The sequence below is a fragment of the Amborella trichopoda genome, chromosome 2, assembly GCF_054954075.1.
Source record: "Amborella trichopoda isolate Santa Cruz 75 chromosome 2, AtrichopodaSantaCruz75HAP2 v2.0, whole genome shotgun sequence".
NCBI classification, from domain to species: domain Eukaryota; kingdom Viridiplantae; phylum Streptophyta; class Magnoliopsida; order Amborellales; family Amborellaceae; genus Amborella; species Amborella trichopoda.
In genome coordinates this window covers 60,989,612-61,009,735 of record NC_142337.1, presented here as the reverse complement: position 1 = coordinate 61,009,735, position 20,124 = coordinate 60,989,612, and the positions used below count along the sequence as shown (strand labels likewise).

Below are 20,124 nucleotides of genomic sequence, written 5' to 3'. Positions count from 1 at the left end.
TTTTAAATACTATAATTGCATCTATTGACAAGGTTGGGAGGTGCACCTTATTTCTCGATACTCATACAGATCTTACATATTTAAAGCCAAAATATATTCCCCTCCTGTGGGGGTATGTATTTTACTCCCTCAAATGAAACCCCATCTTGGTTTAATTATGGGACCCCAATTTTGGGGACGTAACCTCTTCAACATTCATATTAACTTTAAGAGAAAAGTTACCCAATTGCTATGCTCTTGCAAAAAATAACGTCTTAAGAAATACTGGAATTTGTTTAAGTTTTTGAGGGTGAGATCTAAATGTCAAGAAACTCAAAATTTGTTGTTTTTTGTTGTGAGAGTAACAATCTAATGATTCTCAAGAGCCTCCCAAAATTGTAGATTGAATATCGGCCTAAGTCGGTATTCTGATCGAGGAAGTGCACTATGTTGCTGTTGGAGCATAATATACATGTTTTTGTTTAAATGGAATTGTATATTATAATACCATTCACTATTGGTATAAAAGAGCATGCAATCAACCTTAGCCATCGAATGTGAAATTCGGTGGCTTAAAGTATGTTTTATACTTTGGAAACTTATGTTTTAGACTTTGTGCCTGATACGCAATTTTACATCTAAATGGGCGACAATGACCATGACTTGTTTAAAAAAGAAATAAATAATATTATTGTATGCATTTCCTTTTTAAAATATACTTCAAAACCTTGAAAATAAATGGTCCGGATAAATTATAGCAAGATGTGCTATTTTCAGGATTTCATATTCACAACTTGAGGTCGAGATGATAAATTAGAGGGTTCTCTAATGTCATAAACACTCTCTTCAAAAAGTTTTTGAGATATACATTACACCAATAACAATCTTATATAAACTTTTTATTATGTTAAATTTTGATATCTTGGGTCGATAATCTCGGATAATGGAAAGATTGATGAAGACGTTGCACATGATATTAGAATTGGGTGGGTCAAGTAAGAGATGCACATCCAAAGTTTTGTGTGATAATTGCAATACCAATGCAAGACAATAAATAATAGAATTTAGATTGAATACAAAGGTGGCTCCAATAAGTGAGAAGATGAAGAAAAGTAAACTTGGGTGGGTTGGTTATGTGCAACATAGACTAATACAACACTCATTGAGAGGGGTAATTTGGTTCGTGATGAAGGCTTTAAAAGAGTAAAGCGAAAGCTCGAAAGGACATGGATAAAAGTTGCGAGAGGAGATATGGTGACTTATGGTTTGATTGAGGGTATATCCCTTAACAGAGCAGAATAATATTGGTGTAGCATACTCCAAATAGTTGGGATAAGACTCAGATGATGATGAAATTTGGGTGAGGTTTGTGTAAGGTGCTACCTTATATTATACTAGTATAATTGCATGAGTTGCACGTAGATATGAAATAAAGTACGACTAAAGTACCCAAATTATGTAATTAATATAGTAGTCTTATATTGTTGTGTTATGATATGTATATTTGTTACTTTTGTATTTTTATTACAAGTTTATTAATTTTTTAAAATTAAAGAATATAAGAAATAAAACCAACATGGATACCATAGGTAACCTATGGATGTTAAAGCTGAAACCGAATAGCATGATAGACTCCAATTGCATATTTGATATCATTTCACAGAATAACAAACAAATGTAACAAATTACTATTTCTAAGAAGAATTTTAGTTTAGCAAGTATCTAGTTCAAACAATGATTTCAATAGAAAAGAGATTGGGTCGTGTTAGAGGCAATCTCTTATAAATAGTAACTCATATCTTGAAAAGATAAGTACCACTAAAACAGCCAAATAACAACGATTTAGAGAGATCGAGAGAGGAGTCTATGAAACTCTTCAATGCATACTTTAGAATCACAAATATCAATCACCAAAACCCAAAACTATATGTCCCTGAACCATCAAGACTGCATGGGTCATGAAAGCAAAAGTTGGTTTATTATTCCATCTTCCCTAGCAAATAAGAGAATTCAAATAGAAGTAAAGTCCTACTATTTTTTTTAAAAAAAAAAACTAACTCAAACTAGATATCTACCAAGCCAAATTCTAACATTCATAATCTTCTTCAATTTGGAAACTACTAACTACTCTTAATTCAAATTGTGAATTTCCGAACATTCCAATGTGTCTCTTTTGTCCAAGGGATCATTCCATTTATGAGAATGAGACTTATAATTTTTAAGGTCATCCAAAGTTCTAAAATACTATTGTTTTTTTTGCATGTGAAAAATAAATAAAATTGGATGCCCCCAAATAGACACTTAATTATCAAACATACCTCTTCTCTTCATACTCTCTCCCTAAAGATCGATATCTCTTTTCCTCTCTATTCTATCTTAAGTTTAGTAACATTATCGCAAATATACTTTAATTTATGCTTAATTGGAAAACCCAAAACATTTGGTCATCTCTTCTACACTTTTTTTCCTCATTTTTAGTTGTTTTTTTACCAAAATAACCTCCACGGTAGTCTTTCTACCGACATGTCATTTTATATGGTGTTTTAAATACCGTACTAACTTCAAGTAATATTACGGCACTTTAAGTGTAGTAAAACTCTAGCTATTACCGTGAAGCTGTGGAAAATTAAAACCCATTATGCTACATTTTAAGTATAGTAAACAATAACCTATGTTATACGACACTTAAAATGTCGTAAACCCTTTTTATCTCTTTCGTCTCTAATTCTTTTTATGTTTATCTCTTATTTCTCCTTCTAATTCTTTTAAATATTTATCTCTTATTTCTCTCTACAATATCATCATCGTTTCTTTAGATAGATCATGTCCTATATCATATCTTATGTTTTGCATAAATGAAGTCAGCGTTTAATTACTCTCTCTGAGGGAATGATGATGAGATCGTAGAGAGAGAAATAAGAGATGAATATTAAAAAGCATTAGAGCGAGAAATAAGAGATGAATATTAAAAAGATTTAGAAAGAGAAATAATAAATAAACATAAAAAGAATTAGAGATGAAAGAGATGTTTATATCTTCTTTATCTCTAATTCTTTTTAATATTTATCTCTTATTTATTTTATCTAATTCTTTTTTGTATCTTATTTCTCTCTACAATCTCATCATTGTTTCATTAGATAGATCATGTCATCTGTTTTGCATAGTTGAAATCAATGTTTGATTACTTTATATAAGGAAACGATGATGAGATTGTACAGAAAGAAAGAAGAGATAAATATTAAAATGATTGAGAGAGAAAAAAAATAGATAAACATAATGAGGAAAGGGTTAATGAGAAAATGATTTACAGTACACGTTGTATAAGGGTTAGTGTAAGTTTATGATAATTAAAGTATCGTATAAAAGGTTATCAGTATTACTGTATTTAAAGAACCGTATAAAATTCCCTCAGTATTACGGTACTTAAAGTCCCGTGTAAAATTCCTTAAGTACCCGTATAAAATTCCCCAAGTATTACGGTACTGTATAAAATTCCTCAAGTATTACGGTACTTAACGTACCGTATAACATGCACTAGATAATACGACAGCCGTGAAGGTTATTTTGGTAAAAAAAAAACAAAAAATGAAGAAAAAGGATGTAGACAAGATAAACAAAAGTTTGGGGTTTTTTTTCCACTTAAGCTTAAATTAAAGTATATTTGCGATAATTTTCCTTAAATCTGTAATCTATATCTTAAAATCCCTACTCTTTTACAATTTGAATTATACATGACGTAGGACATCACATCTCTCTTACGTGAATCTTCTCATCTTCCACTTTCTGTCACCTCCTAAAATCTCTAATCTATATCCTCAATATCCCTATTTTCTTCCATCTATAACTTCCTAAAATCTCTAATCTATATATTCAAAATCCCTACTCTTTCATACTTGAATTACACATGACATAATATAAAAGATTATATCCCTCTATCCATCATGAATCTCTCTAATTTTTTTAGGTCACTTGCCTTAAATCATCTCTGGGGATAAGGTATTTTTTTTTATTCTTTGGACACATGTCGACCTGGTTTAATAAAATAGAATAGATGGATAGATAGATAGATAGATTAGATAAATAGATTCATACATAAGGCATACCTCAAACTTTTATGATGGCTTAAAAATATAAGTTCAAACCTAATTATGAAATTTAATATTTAAAAAATAACAGAGATAGACAATCTTGAAAATATAATTTAAATGACTTCTTATTAAATTTATTAATTTGATAAGTTAAAATACTTTTTTATTTTATTTTTACTCGAAAATATGATAAACCTAAAAGGTTTACTAGCTCCATAATACTTTTTGTGGGTTAGCGATTGCTTCGGGTTTTGTACCAAATTTTATCAAACTTTATCCATTCTATTATTTTTAGCCTCCATTCTATATAAACTTTTGGGAAATTATAAAAAAATCCAAAACTATATTTTTATGCAACTTACCATCGACCTAACTTTTTCTCTTATTTTTTCCCTTAAAATATAATTTCTATGCGAAACTCTTCAACAAAAAAAATAAAAAATGCTTAAACTACACTCTCTTACTTTACCTTACCTACACCTCTCTCCTCTATCCCACCAAAATAGGGCTCCAACTCCGTGTAAGTGCGCTCCAGCAGTAGCGTTGCCGCACTATGTAAAGTTCGGTCAGGTAGTAAGGCTTCAGCAGAGTGTAAATTACGGTCAGGCTGTAGGGCTTCGGCATTGTGTAAAGTGTGTTCTGTCAATTGAAAAAGGAGATCCGAAAGTTGCAAAGGTGGTCTAGCAGTAAGGGTTCGGCACTATGTAAAATGTGGTATGTCAATTGAAAAGGGAGATCCGAAAGTTTGCAAAGGGCAGTCTGGCATTTGTACGCTTTGGTAATGTGATGGTGCGCTACAGCAATGTGCTATTTGGTCCAAAGTCAACATCAAATTTGTCCAAAATGATTTTTGTATACGGTAAAGGTATTTCTATAAAAAGAAAATGCATTTTTTTTTCCTTGGGTTCAAATCTTATCAAAATGATTTTTGTACATGGGAAGAATATTTCTGTCTTAAAAATAATGTACTTTTTTTTTTGGGGCTATTTACATAAAAAGTTTATTTTGGAGAAAAAAATGAGAAAAAAAAAGTTAAATTAGGGTGAGGTTCGTAGAAAGTATGGTGCTTTATTTTTAATTTTTAATTTTTAATTTTTTTATAATTTGAGTAGACCCTCCCGTGCGTAGGACCCAAAGGATCACCATTTCCCTAACTTTTCCCCGTCGTTATTCCAAACCCATCCATCAAGTCTTCTTTAATTACTGGCTCTTTCCAAATTCCCGTAGGCGCTTCTTCTTCGGTCGTCTGTACTCTACCAGTTGTGAGAGAAGGAGAGAGAGAAGGGTGAGAAAGAGGGAATACGCATAAGTTCGTCGCCAATAGGGAATAGAAGGTATTTCTATCTCTGCCATTACATTCATTTCGTAAGAACTGATCAAATCTTGTATCTCTTATTTTCCAAGAATTCGAGATGATGATCAGAGTTCGCAGCAGAGATGGTCTAGAGAGAGTGAGCGTAGACAATCTTAACCCGACAATCTCTAGCCTCAAAACCCTAATAGAGAACCAACTTAGAGTGCCCATAGCCCAACAGACTCTCTCTACAAACCAGAATCTATTGCTCGCTAAAACCCCAGAGCAAGCTCTGCAATTCTCAGATATGGCAGACCCCCAAACGCTAATTTCATCTCTGGGAATCGGCCATGGCTCCATGATCTTCCTCTCTTACGAGGGTGAACGCACAGTGGCTGGACCATCTGTGAAACCTGCTGGTTTGTTTGGCAAGAAGATGACCGTGGAAGACCTAATTGCTCGACAGATGAGGATTTCCAGGCAAGAAAACCCTAATTGCGCATCAGTCTCATTCGATCGAGATGCAGCTAATGCTTTCCAACACTATGTCAATGAATCCTTAGCTTTTGCAGTGAAGAGAGGAGGGTTCATGTATGGGACTGTAACAAGTGATGGTGAGGTCTCTGTAAATTTTATCTATGAGCCTCCTCAACAAGGGACGGAGGATAATTTGCTTCTGTTTAGAGACCCAGATGAAGAGAATCAGGTTGAGGCCATAGCTATGGGTTTAGGAATGAGAAAAGTAGGGTTTATATTTACTCAAACCATTAGCCAGAATAAGAGGGACTATACTTTGTCAAATTTAGAGGTTCTACAGGCTGCTGAACTTCACAGCGAGAGCGATTTGAAAGAGTGGGTCACTGCAGTTGTGAAATTGGAGGTTAATGAAAATGGAGGAGCAGATGTTCACTTTGAAGCCTTTCAGATGAGTGATCAGTGCATTAAGCTTTTCAAGGAAGGTTGGTTTGTGAAGGAGGTTGGCGATCTCGATCCAAAGCTTTCGCTCATGAATAAAGATGTTGTTATATTGGGAAAAGATACCAAAGAAGTAGACAATGATTTCTTTCTGGTTCTTGTCAAGATTCTGGATCACCAGGTATGGATCTATACCGAGTAATTGATGGAAATATCATAATTTTATGAGTTATTCCAGTCATAAAAATTAAATAAATATCATAATTTTCTCACTTTCCTTTTAATTCATCTTTTTTTGCTGGCATACTTAGTTTTGAAGCTTTCCATGTGCTATGAGATTTAGTTTTTACTTACAACTGTAGCTGATCTTATTTGTTTCTTTAACCAAGAAAGACTTGCGTCTTTTCCTGTGGTTATGATTTTCCTGAGACCCTTACATTCCTTCTAGCTTTATTAAGAATTTGGGTTATCTTGCTATCTATATGGTAGTCAGATGACAAGGGGCTCTTATGTGTACCATTTATATGAAGAGTGCAATGGGATTTGAGTGCCTTTGAGGCTTTGGTTAACTCTGTTTATGGCTGGGAGAAAGAAAGAGGGGATGGGAGAAGGAAGGTGTTCGTTTGTGTCATGTGTAATTTGGTGATTCTGTTGTGATGGTAGAGGAATTTTGGGAACCCCATATCTGGAACTTAAAAGTTATATTATAAAAAGACTATAGGCTGCACATTGAATGAAATGAAATGCTTGTCTGGTTAGACTAGTTGATTTCCAGATTATGTGCAAATCTGGCAACACTTGCAAATGGCGGTGGTTTTGAAATGCTAATTTGTACTAGATTTTCTAAATTTTAAAATGCAAATAATGTCTTTCTATGAAAAATGGTATCCAGTTCAATTGGTGGCTTCTTGAAGTGTGAGGTTTCGAATCCTACTCTTGCCCATCTGGCTTTTAGTGCTTGGTTTCATGAAGAATTTAGCCTGTAGCTTCATATCGGATGCAGCATTATAATAATTTCTTGCTCAGTTGGTCACAACTCCTTTATATAAGAAGTTGTTGAGTTCGATTTCTCCCTTCCCCAATTAAAAGTTGTGCAAAAAAAATATTTTGATATTGAAAACACTGCAACCTTAATCACAATTTGGGAAATAAAACTGCCTTGTTCATGCGGAGTAATGTGGTTCGTTATGAAGCCATGTGCAAGATGCCAAACATGGGTGATAGTGATGAGAGGCTATCACGATGTTGGTGCACTGTACTAGGCCAGAACAAGATTTTGATTTGTCTAGGTTGGTCAAGGTGGCTATCCTCGATAACCTAGAATGAGCCAAAGGCCTTTCATCTTGGATAAGGTTTAAGACCTAGTGTTCACAAGGATCTACGTACTGAGTGTTATGTTCTTTGGAAGGGTATGAGGATGGATTGACTTTGAATCTTTGATTGTTCTGGTCCTTAAGATCCCATGAGGTGAAAAGTTGGTTTTAATCTCTTTAGCTAGGTTTATAAAGTTGACGTTTATTATGGCTTCCCTTGTTTGACAGCTTGGCTTTGGATACCTTGATACCCAAGTACATTGGCAAGGCTTTTCATAGTTACATGGCTTAACTTTTAGATTTTCCTCTTGAAAGGGAATTATGTGTTGAAACTTTAGACTTATTTTCATTCTAATAATGGAGTATGGGAAAGTGTTGAATGTTTTCATCTTTACAAATCCAACATCACTCAGAGGTTGGGTCTCCAGACAATAATTATGATGCAAGGGCTGCTGCACATGTATTTGGGTTAATCCCAACCTTCAGACCCAGAGGTTATGTGTTCATCACAGCGCTTGGTTTTGCAGAAACCATACTTATGTTTGGGGGCTGTCCACTGGAAAAAAAATGGCAATGTCACACTTAACTTGATTCATTATCTATCAAAACTCTTGATTATTCATTAACTGTGGTTGTTTAAGAATGTATAGGCCCCATATTCTAAGAAAAGATAATATGGCTATTCAATACCCTAGAAAGTAAGAAAGGAAGGTTAGGGTCAGAGTCTCACCTTTGAGGCGTGAAGAAAGAATTTTTTTTTGGAAATTCTCCCCAAGATATGTGCTTTTGATTCCGCTTCACTAACCTCTTGAAAGATCAAGGGTCTGAAACTGTTAATGGACTCAGCCTCTTGAAAGTTATTAAGTATTTCCTTAGTAATTCCAACCTTGGCATGATTCTCATGTATGAACCAAACTTGCAATCCAAGAGGAAGTTATTGTCAACAATTATAGTTATATGCAAGGGATGTGGTTTCATGGATTTGTCACTATCTACCTATGGATTGGCTGGCAACTCATTACTGTGGAACCTGAGATCAATTTAGAGGGAGCATGGTGATCAATAGCTGTTATTCGTATTTCACTATATCAGGACACGTGGGGAGAAAATCTAGGGTTGTGGTTGTTATATTGATTATGCTGTGCTGACGGCATCTTAGAGGAGGTAGCGGTGAAGACACCTAGTAGATTTCTTGTTATATTGTAACTCCATAGGCATGATTCTGTAGATATGTTTAGAGATTTTACCTACATAAAAATACCAATAACATCGAAGAGGCAAGAGATCAGGGTTTCTTCCATTGCGCCTGCATATAATAAGCTTTCCTGCCTAGGGTAGGATGGGCATATGGATCTAATGGCCTTCTTCTCGTTCGAGGTTGTGCCTATTCGGGAATCATGAACAACAAGAAGCTGCTACTTTTCAGGAACTATTAAAAGATAGAGTAGGTCCTCACTCAAGTTATGGCTCTTAATAGAGCAGAATGGCAAATCGGGATTCCTGTAGTTCCCAATTAGTTAGGAAAAGGCTTTGATGATCATGATGGTGATGATCATGATGGTGATGATCATGATTAAAAGATGGAGTAGGAAAAAGCCTCTTTCTTTTAATTTCTACCATTGTGGCATTGCAGACATTCTAGAGAGTGAGATGGGGGTTTCAAGATGTAAACTTCTCCTTGTCTATGGAGGGTGTTGTTGGAAGGAGAATGAAAGGAAGCTTTAATTTTTATGGGAAATCAAGATGGTAAAGATGGATTTCTTGGCTGACATGCTTCAAGGCTGGGCATAAGGCCTCATTGAACAAACGTAGATGTTCCACTACAAGTTTTGTTTTTGGAATTGGTTGTAACCAAATCGAATAGGGAACATTGCACAGGCTTGTTATTTTCAATTAGTTACCGATCAGATGTGTTGATTGTTATCCATGCACAGAGCTGTAGTGCATGATGAGGCTGACCTCTTGAGCTTTTAAAACAAGAAAACATCAAAGGGGTTGTGGTCCATCATGGCACCAAGGGTTGTAAACCATGGTATGCCTATGCCTGGTGGAATGCTAAGGAGCTGTTTTGATAGTCAAGGAGATCTTTTTTTTTTTTTTTTCCTTTTTTGATGATTACTTAAATAGAAGGTTTTGACTCAATGATGAAAACAAGGAGATGTTCTTGACCGGTGATCAAGTTCCTTGCCGAGTTTTTCTTTGCTACTATAACTTTTTATGCAGGAATACCTCTGAGACCATAGATTGCCCTCTACTCATTATCACTTTTGAGAATTGGTTCATGGTTTTCTACAAATATTCAATATTCATCATAATTTTGTTTATATAGTGTTTGGAGGTTATACATATTGGAAGATAGTAAATGAAAGAGGTTTGGGTGTTTTTCAAAAAAGTTTTGGGTCAAGGATATGTTGAGACGACATCTCATTGATGGTCCGAAGTCTCAACTAACCTGCCACATGACATGTATGGAGTGTGCCACTATTTGCTATTAGAATCCTTATAGACGTGATAAAAAGAAATACATCAGCACCTACATAAATCAAAGACCATAAGAAATCATACAAAGGTGCCAGTGAGCAAGGACCTGGCATTTCTTTCCATGCCCATTTACTGATGTTTAGGCAATTTCCCTTTGCAGTGATTGGCTTCTGCAATCTATCGAGGCATAGATTGAGTGTGTAAATCAAGGCTTTTGCTTCTGCATGTACAATATTACAAACTCTGAGGGACCTTGAGTAGGACAATAAGATCGTGCCTCTATCATCTCGTAGGATACCCCGAAGACCTGCAAGCACTGGATTGTGCTTGAACTAACATCAAAGTTCAGCTATACCAAAGTTTGTTGAGCTTCACCCATTGGGGACATGGCATATGGAAATCACACTGTGCATGAACCACCTTGTTTTGGACTGAAAGGAGTGACAAAATGCATAACAAATCCTTATTAAGTATGGGTATATGGTTTTTATTTAGGTCCCACAAGGGGATGGGGAAGGGTTGGTTGCATGGGTTTGTGTGAGGGGGTCTTTTGTGATTGTTTCTAGGTGGTACCTCTTTTAATCAAGGCGCCCATCCATTTGTATGGCATTAGTGACGAGGAGCTGGCTAATAGCTGTCTCTTGCGATGGGTAGTTTCAAACCCTAGTTACTGGGAGCAGGAGCGTCGAATCGATGGCTGCCCAAAGCTCCAGAGCTTAGGGAGCGAGTTCCAATTGGGGTAAAAGCTGCGGATCAAGATCCCATATGAAGAGGGAGTGCGTTCCCAATACAACAGGATCTAGATCCTTACTTAACGGGTACGCAGTACTTGTACAATGGGATCGCGTTCCCATATACAATAGGATCGTGCTCCCATCCACGATAGGAATGAGATCCCATTTGAAGTTGAGTCGCACTCCAATATAGGAATGACCACATTCCTATTTGAAAAGGAAAGGATTGATCCCCATTCAAGGACGGATCGCATTTCGTGCATGATTGTCCGCGCTTTCATCGCTAAACTCCCCTTGTATCAAGAACCCAACTCCATTACACATGGATTCATGCTCCCACTAAGCACAACAGCCCATTCCCATATAAACGCAACCTCGTTTTGGTTTATTCTAGAAACTGTTGTCCTATGTAGCAATGGCCCATGGGGCTAGATCCATGCACAACCAATCCTAGATGTCCATGGATTAATTAAATTCCATTAATCTTGTATGAAATAAATTTTTTCAATGCTTTATACAATTATATTCGTGAAACGGCTAATGCTAGTATTTTTCAAGATCTCATAAATGATACGCATATGGGTGTCACGTTGGCCATTTGTGTACTTGGAAATATATTGCCTGTAAAACAAATTACTAGCGTAATACATTATCGACGTAATATATTACCTAAAAATGGAATGTTGTTGTTTGGGTACTAGCTGGATGCAACCTGAGTATGCATTCCTATTATTTGGCTATGTCCGAAAGAAATTTGGGAAATGCATTATCGTTATTTTGGGCTGGAAAAATTGCATGAAAATTTGGTTTAAAATATATTTCTTTTATTTTAAAAGTTAAATTTATTTAAGAAGTTTCTCTTAGGAAATTATAAATTGGTAAAATAATTTTATTCAAAATTACCCAAAATTCGGGGTCACTTCCTTATAGGGATGAAGTTCCATGAACACAAGGATTGTGCTCCTAAAATTCGGGGTCAAGGATCTTATTTGTTTGGGAACGGGATCTACAATATTCGGGAACGTGCACCATGCGATGGTGGGATGGAGATCCTTTGTTCATAGGATCAAGTACCCTATAATTGGGAGCGAGATCCCCAAAAAAATAAATCGACTTCCAGCTGAGATCCCGGTCATGGAACGCCAGAGCTGGATTTTGGAGCCGGAGTGCCATCCTGTTGGCGCGCTCCTGGTAACTATGTTTCAGACCAAGTGAGCTGTTAGGTCTTTCCACCGCTCTGAAGGCTGTATCAATCTTTATTGTTGTGAGAGGTTAATGATAATCTATATTGATTGTTTGGGTGTGAGAGCTGACCTCTTCCTCGGTGTTGCAAGGCTCTTCTCCATCATGCTACAAATTTTAGCATGTTTAGATATCCTATTTTTTGAAATTATATGTGGATATCATATTAGCTTGTGATATTCATGGTTGATCTGTTTTAAAAAGGAAAGTTGAGATTAATGTGATAGTTGTTGTCATATACTGTATTTAGCTTGTATGATGACCTCAACTTCCATGGTTAGTGCCCGATAAGTGACAATCACATTGAAAAGAAAAGAAAAAAGTACGATGATATATCTTGACCTTTGAGATGCTGTAAGTTATTGTCACTTAAAGTTTATTTATTTGTTTATTTTGTATGATTCAGGCTTGGGCTTTATTTTCTTTTTCCTTTTTTTTTTCTTTTCGGGATTCAAGCTTGGCTTGTTTGGTCAAGGTGTTGACAATGCAGCACTATGTCCCAAGTTCGAATCTTACTGCTGAATTGCCAAAAAAAATAAAAAAAATAAAATTCTATAGATATTGTTTTCTCTTCAATTTAACTATTTCTTAGGTGTATTGACTAACGATTGAATCCTGCGTTTGTTTTATATTGGACCAGTGGGATCACGTGTATTGCACGTAGAAATGATATAAGTGATCAAAATATGTAATCAAGAATATGTAGATATGTTTCAAGCATTTATGTAACTAATTTCTTAAATATGCGATGACATACTATATTGATATGCATTAAGTGATCACCTAATTATAATTAATGAAACTATACTCATTATTGTCATAATACTTGAATGTAGCATGCATATTAGAATATTTATAATTAGAAACCTATAATTATGATATTCATGAAAAAAATCATAATTACTTTGTAATTGCTTTATTAGTAATATGTTATAACTACTAAAGGCTTCCTCAGGTTAAATTGGTTTATTAATTATTGTTATTAGTTTTGAGTAAGTTGACTATTGTATTAATAAAATAAGGAAGTACAAAGTATTGGTAGATAGAAAAACAGTCGTTTCCAGGGTGCCTAAAGCATAACCTCTATTCTTTTTTTTATAGTAAATTTTAAGAGATAACTATATATAACATCAACTGTAGTTTTAAAGAATTTGAGTTTTTAAAAGTATGGTCATAAAATTTGTATATTTTGAAATAAATATTAAAAAATAGCATGCATTTAGCATTTTATTTTGTAGAAGATGCCTTTTTTATTGCATACTTTATTTATGTGGGATTAAGTCTCATGCTTTGAACGTGAACAGGCCTTCATAGATGCCCCGTATAAATACTTTACTCCAAATATCATTTTAACTTCAATATTCGAACTTTAGAGTTCAAGATCATCCTCGAAAAAAAAAAAACTGTACAGTTCTAGATCTATTTGAACTTGCATGAGAGTTAATTGTAATATTTTCCATTTCAAATTAAAAAATTGGAAGAGAGTTATTCAGAGCTTGCTATTTTTAACTTGGAAAATTAGAGGACACTAATGGTAAGTATACTTGAATTCACCTTGTAAAAAAACTGATATCTTTAATATACTTTCCTATATACGTTAAATCCATCTTTGTTTTTTTCCACGATGAACATTTTCAACTTTCCTTTGTTTTTTCCAAAAAAAAACTATATTCTTATCTAGAGAGAGAATTTTTAGGAAACCATGTTATCTTTCACGTATTTTTCTCTCCCCCTCTCAGGAAACCATTCTATCTCACAATTTTTCTCTCCCTCTCTCTCACGTGACATATTTTTCTCTCTTCTCCTCTCTCTCACGTGTTTTTTACAAAATGGTAGCCATTATTTTTTTTAGATTTTTTTTTTCCGATTTTGCTGAAGAGATTTAATGGTTTGAGGAAAGTATGTTTATTTCTCTCTAAGATAGCAAGGAAGTGCAACCCTTCATTTTCCTTTTCTACGTCTTTCATAGTAATATTGATTTCTTCACATAATAACCACCCTTAACACCTATTTAAAGTCATTTGCCCTACATTATATCTAGGCATAGGGTCCTTTTTTTATGTTTTTTTACACTTGTCCACCCCTTAACCTTCGTTTAATAATATAGTAGTAATAATCCCATCCAATTATTTATTGAGAAAAATTGTATTCTCATTCAATTAAAGAAAAAAAAGAAAGAAAAAGAAGAGGTTTGCATGATATCCTCTTCTATCTTTGGAATTCCATAATTGTCACATTTTATCATGGGATTGTACACAATGAGACCATTTACCATTGGTTCATGGGATTGTACACAATGAGACCATTTACCATTGGTGCAAGGTCACAATTACTTATGACCATCTGATGTGAAATCTAATAGCTTGGGCGTGTCACGAAGTTCGAGAAAATTTCTTCTGAACTTTGCGCTTGGACAATTAAATAAATGCAGCCACCCAATTTCAAATCCAAGGGAAGATTAATTGTGAACACCTTGTACCAAAGGTAAATGCTCTCATTATATACTTTTCCTTCTATCACATGATTATATTCTTGTCTAATGGTAGTAACTATTCCTCTAAAAGATTCTTACCCCATGACTTTGATCATCTACCTTGAGCATTGAGCAAACCACACATGTTATGTCCTTAATGATACTTATGATCAGATCTTGACTAGAAATCTTCGCTGAAAATGTAAGCGTGATCTTATGCAATTAGAAGAGGCTAAGAGGAATTATTTGAGTGAAAGTTCCTCTGAAGAAAGTGTAGTCTGTATATGGACAACTTGCTTACTTCTTACTTATAAAACATATCGGAGACAGTTACAATCATGTAGACCTTAAAGTGGGATAAGGTACATGAAGTCTTCTGAGACCATTATCATGCGATAGCCGTTTATTGATTTTATTTTTTTGATGGAATCAGAAGTTTAAGAGGAAGAGAAAAGACCTCTACATGGTCTTTATTGATTTAGAAAAAAACACGATAGGGTACCTAGAGAGTTAATTTTAGTGGGTGTTGGAAAAGAAAGGAGTTTCTAGATGATATATTAGAATGGCAAGAAATAGGTACGAGGGGGTGCAAACTAGTATGGGGACAACTAGTGGAGAGACAAGCGAGTTTTCAGTGACAGTAGGCTTATATTAGGGGTCAAGCATTGAGCTCGTATCTCTTTGTTTTGGTTATGAACGTGTTAACTAGGCATCAACTGCCAGAGCTACCATGGTGTATGCAGTTCACGGATGACAATTTTGATTGATGAAACTAGAGACGATGTCAACGTTGATTTAAAACTTTGGAGGGATGCTTAGGAATCTAAAGGTTTTAAAATTAGTCGAACTAAGACAAAATATATGGAATGCGAGTTTAGTAATAATAAGAGTAGAAATGAAGTAACAGTTAATATTAATGGCCAAGAATTTCCCAAAGGAGATTATTTTGATATCTAGGGTCAATAATCCATAAGAATGGAGAGTTTGAGGAAGATGTCGCACATAATTAAAGTAGAGTGGGTGAAGTGTAGGTGTGCTTCTGGAGTTTCATATGATTGCCACATATACCAATGAAACTGAAGGGAAAGTTTTACAGGATGTATGTAAATCTAGCATTACTTTATGAGATGGAATATTGGGCTGTCAAGAAACAATATAGGGAAATTATCACAAATATACTTTAATTTTCATCTATTTAAAAAAAACCCTCAACTTTGATAAATCTCTCCCACACCCTTTTTCTTTAATTTTGGACATTTTTAACCAAAATAACCTTCATGGTAGTTGTATTACCGTGAAGCAGTACTTTAATTACCGTAAAAACTAATCCATGTTATTCGGAATTTTAAGTACCGTAAAAATTAACCCATGCTATGCGGCATTTTAAATACCGTAAAAATTAACCCATGTTATACGGCATTTTAAGTACTGTATTTTATTTTTTGTTTTTTTTATACAAATTGTTTGAATATAAAATTTGGTATGTGCCATCTTCTCATTGGGGTGCACTTATAAAAAATATTAAAAATAATTTTTCGACAAAATATAATGACCACAATACCCCTTGAACCTTTCAGAGGTATTTTGGTCATTTTATTTTATTGAAAATATTTTTTTTATATTTTTTGCTAGTGTGAGTTTAATAGAGGAATGGACGTCCAAAATTTGGTGTCAAAATAGTTTATAGAAAAAAATTAAAAATAAAATAGTGTAGAGACGTGACATTGTGATTGGGACAATCTTAGCCCTCCATTCAGAATGGACGGTTGGATAAAGGGGAGGATAGAACTTCTATGCTGTAGGGGAAGCATAGAAAGCTTGGCCTTGTTTTTTATTTCTTCTCTCTCTCTAACTCTCTTTCTTTCTCCAAGGAGATTTGTATAACAACATGTGCGTACCTTACCCTCCCCTATAAAATCTCCCTTCAACCCCATCCCTTATGAAAATTAGGAGTCAGATTTGTATCATGTTGGAATTGTGTTTGTTGAGTTGATGAAGTAAGTAGAGAGAGATAGAAATAAAAAAAAATTAGAGAGAGAAAGAAGAGATAAATATTAAAAAGAATTAGAGAGAGAACAAATAGATAAACATAAAAAGAAGGAAAAAGTTTATATAAGGTTGCAACCTTACCTCTATAGCTACGGATGCACCTCAAAAATCCATCGAAAAAGGTAGTTTTAATGTTGAAAAACCCTTTTGATTGATCATCTCGACATCGAGATGCATGACCATGAAAAATAAAAGGATTTTAAGTCTCAAAAATAGTGCATTTTACAACATATTATTTACACTGTCCATTTTCACGATTTTCATATGTTTATAGATCTACTTGATTTTAACCATTTTTTAAATTTAAAATTTTATAATTAGATATAAAAATAGATTTTGAGACAAACCTAATAGCATTTTACATCAAAATTATATGCCGTGATAAAATTTGAAGGTGCAGCTTACCTCTACAGCTACGGATGCATTCATATGCCAAATGCACCCTAAAAAGAATTAGAGAGATGAAAGTGATAAATATAAGGAGAAAAGGGTTTATGGCATTTCAAGTGTCGTATAACATGATGTAGTTTTTACGGTACTTAAAGTACCATAATTGTGCTTCACGATCATACAACTACCTTGAAGGTGGTTAATTTGGTCAAAAAACCCAAAATTGAAGAAAAAAGGTGTGGGCGAGGTTTATGAAAGTTGAGGGTTTTTTTTTTTCTAAATAAATGAAAATTAAGTTATATTTGTGATAATTTTTCAACAATATAACCATAGAATGTGTAGCTGAGATGATGATCTTGAGATGGATGAGTGGCAATACAAGAAAGGATAGAACTAAGAATGAATACATCCGAGAGAACTTGGGGGTGGCTCCAATAGGCAATAAGATGAGGATAAGTAGACTTAGGTGGCTGGCCATGTGCAACGTCGACTTAGAATAGTACCAATTAGATGTTGCGATTTGGTTCAAATGGAAGGCTCTAAAATAGCGAGGGGAAGGCCCAAAAGGGCATTGGAAGAAGTAGTGAGAAGAAATATAGTGACTTATGGCTTGACTGATGGTATGACCCTTGATAAAGCAGAATAGCATAACTTGATTCATGTTGCCAACCCAAAATAGTTGGAATAAGGCTCGGATGATGATGATGATGATCATCATCATCATCATGGCCTTCATTCTTTGGCACTCATTGCTCGCTTTGTTCTGTGTTTGGGCCTCTATTGATCCACTAGGGGAACTGATAGGAGACCAGTGTAATCTGACCACATTGGTGGCAGGCTGGAGTTTCTAATAACAGTTTTGCATGTGATTTCATCCCAATGTCAATAAGAACTAGGAATCCAACTTTCAAAAAAAGGAAAAGGGACTTAGGAGTACTAAATGTTTTGTGAAATCTGTCCTAATTAAAAGTGGCTGGGCTGCTATGATAATTAGCAAAAGAGAAAGATCCGTCGAAAAAAGATAAATAAAAAAATTGTTAAAAGAAAAATATTTCTTGAATCTAATATATGTAAGAGTCTTATCCTAATTGAAAAACGTGGTATGATATATGGGAGTATGAGGATCTAGTTGCCAAAAAAAAAAAATACAATCCAAACCAATTTTCTATTAGTGTTACGTTGTGGGTTCCAAAGGTTACAACTGAATTTAGAGGTTAATAGGACTGCTGGATGTTATAGAATGTGACTGATTGTGGAGGGAGCTAATCATTAGTATGGCTATGATGAGACATTTAGTCATCTAGCTAGATTACTGCTACTAAAATGTGTCACTGGTTGTCTGTTGTTAAATATTAACTATATTGCAAATGAGTATATAAACAACACATTTACCATGAGTGTTTTGAAGTAGAAAATTTCTATGCGGTGGAAACTTTGTAGGCATTGTGAAGTGTTCATATTGTTCAACGTTGTGTGAGTCTCAAATGGAAACTCAAAGCTTGCTTTGGTACATTCAACAACTTTATAGTCTGGCTTCAACATGAGTAATGCAGATCATTTGTTGTTTGTGTGATGTTCCTTTAACAGAGGAATGTATAGTCTTAAATACCCATGATACTGTTATATAGTAATGGCAAGGAATTCATACTTGAAGGGTGTTTGAGGAAATCAGTTTGACTTGAGGGTAAATAATCTTTTGAGGGCTAGTACTGTAGAACCTGTAATAGTTTTTGTCTTCCTCACCATTAGACCAGATGGGAAATTTTAAACTTACAGATGATACAATTGGGCAGAGGCATGTGATACTTTTTCAAATGAGGGCTGCTTGTCTTCTGAGCATGCATTTTACAAGGGAACTCTCCGGTGGTGGCCATCTGTATATGATGAGGGATAGTGGAGATTAAATGTAATCCCCCATGACAAATGCTCTTCCAGATATGTTTAATCTTCACTGTCCATCACTGGATTTAACTGTGATACCCTCTTGGTGTATCATATTTCATACACCTTCCTTTTCATGGGATACTTATCAGTTAATATAGGACTTTGTACTGTAACATAAGTCGAGGGAAAATGCACGTGGTAGTTTTGGGTCTCTTCTCTTGTTGGAAGCAAAACAAACAGTTAGCCATTCTAAAGTGCATTACTTTCCTTCTTGTCATGCGTGAGCTAACTTCAAATGGATATTGGCTACATGTAATTCGTTCTGCAATTTCTGTGACAAAGATGCCCATCTTACTTATGATAGTCATAGGTCCTATTATACCAACTGCAAATATGGTTTATCAAGGTCAGGTTGACGATCTTCTTTGCAAAGGTAATTCAGGTACTGATTCATGATATATATCTTGAACAATTTGGAGTGTGGTCTCTCCACACAGAAGATCGTTTTGCTAATTTGCGCGATCTTGTTACTGTCTTTGAATCTGAGTCCATCTTGTAGCAGAATATTTTCCTGTATGCTTGCTCTTCTCTAAGAGAAATTTGTCATGTTTTTCATCTTCTTCACCACCGTAGAAATTGGATTTACCCAAAAAAAAAATTGTCCTGATTTTGTAGGTTAGAAAGATGATGCTTTCAGTAACTATTATATTACTGCTAATTACAAAATATATGGTTGAATTGCAGGGTCCTCTTTCATCAACATTTCCCATCGAGAACAGGGTTTCACCTGTGACTATGAGGGCACTAAAGAACCATATGGAACGGACGAGGAACCTCCCTTTTGTTAAGCGAATATCTGACTTCCACTTGCTCCTTTTGCTTGCAAAATATCTCGACATTAATGCAGATGTTCCTGCTTTGGCAGAATGCGTACAACAACAAAGTCCTATCCCTGAAGGATATCAACTCCTGATAGAGTCCATGGCTGGTTCTTGTAGAGACTAAAGGATTTTTTTTTTTCCTTCTTTTATACCCTTTTTTTTTTATGTTCTTTTATTTTTTGGGATGGGACTTTTTGGCAAACATGAAAAAACATGTGACGTGATCTTTTGATATTGGCTCTTGAGTTGGTTAAGGGTGTTTACTGGAATTAGGGTTGTAAGTTATAAGTTATGCTGAAATGTTCAGAGCATTCGAGGAGATGTGAGAGTCACTTTGGTCAGAAATGGTTGATGAAGACCTATTTGTGAGTCGCTTTGGTCAGAAAAATGTTTGGTTAGGC

The 20,124-nt window shown here is 34.8% G+C and overlaps 1 protein-coding gene across 1 annotated transcript; it reads left to right on the top strand.

Moving 5' to 3' along the window:
• The first annotated feature begins 5,292 nt into the window (after positions 1-5,292).
• On the top strand, positions 5,293-20,042 carry LOC18445166 (NPL4-like protein B). The gene is made up of 2 exons (XM_006855309.4): positions 5,293-6,457; positions 19,587-20,042. Exons 1-2 carry the CDS (start codon positions 5,480-5,482, stop codon positions 19,845-19,847), a joined length of 1,239 nt encoding a protein of 412 aa, XP_006855371.1. The 5' UTR covers positions 5,293-5,479; the 3' UTR covers positions 19,848-20,042.
• The last annotated feature ends 82 nt before the right edge of the window (positions 20,043-20,124 follow it).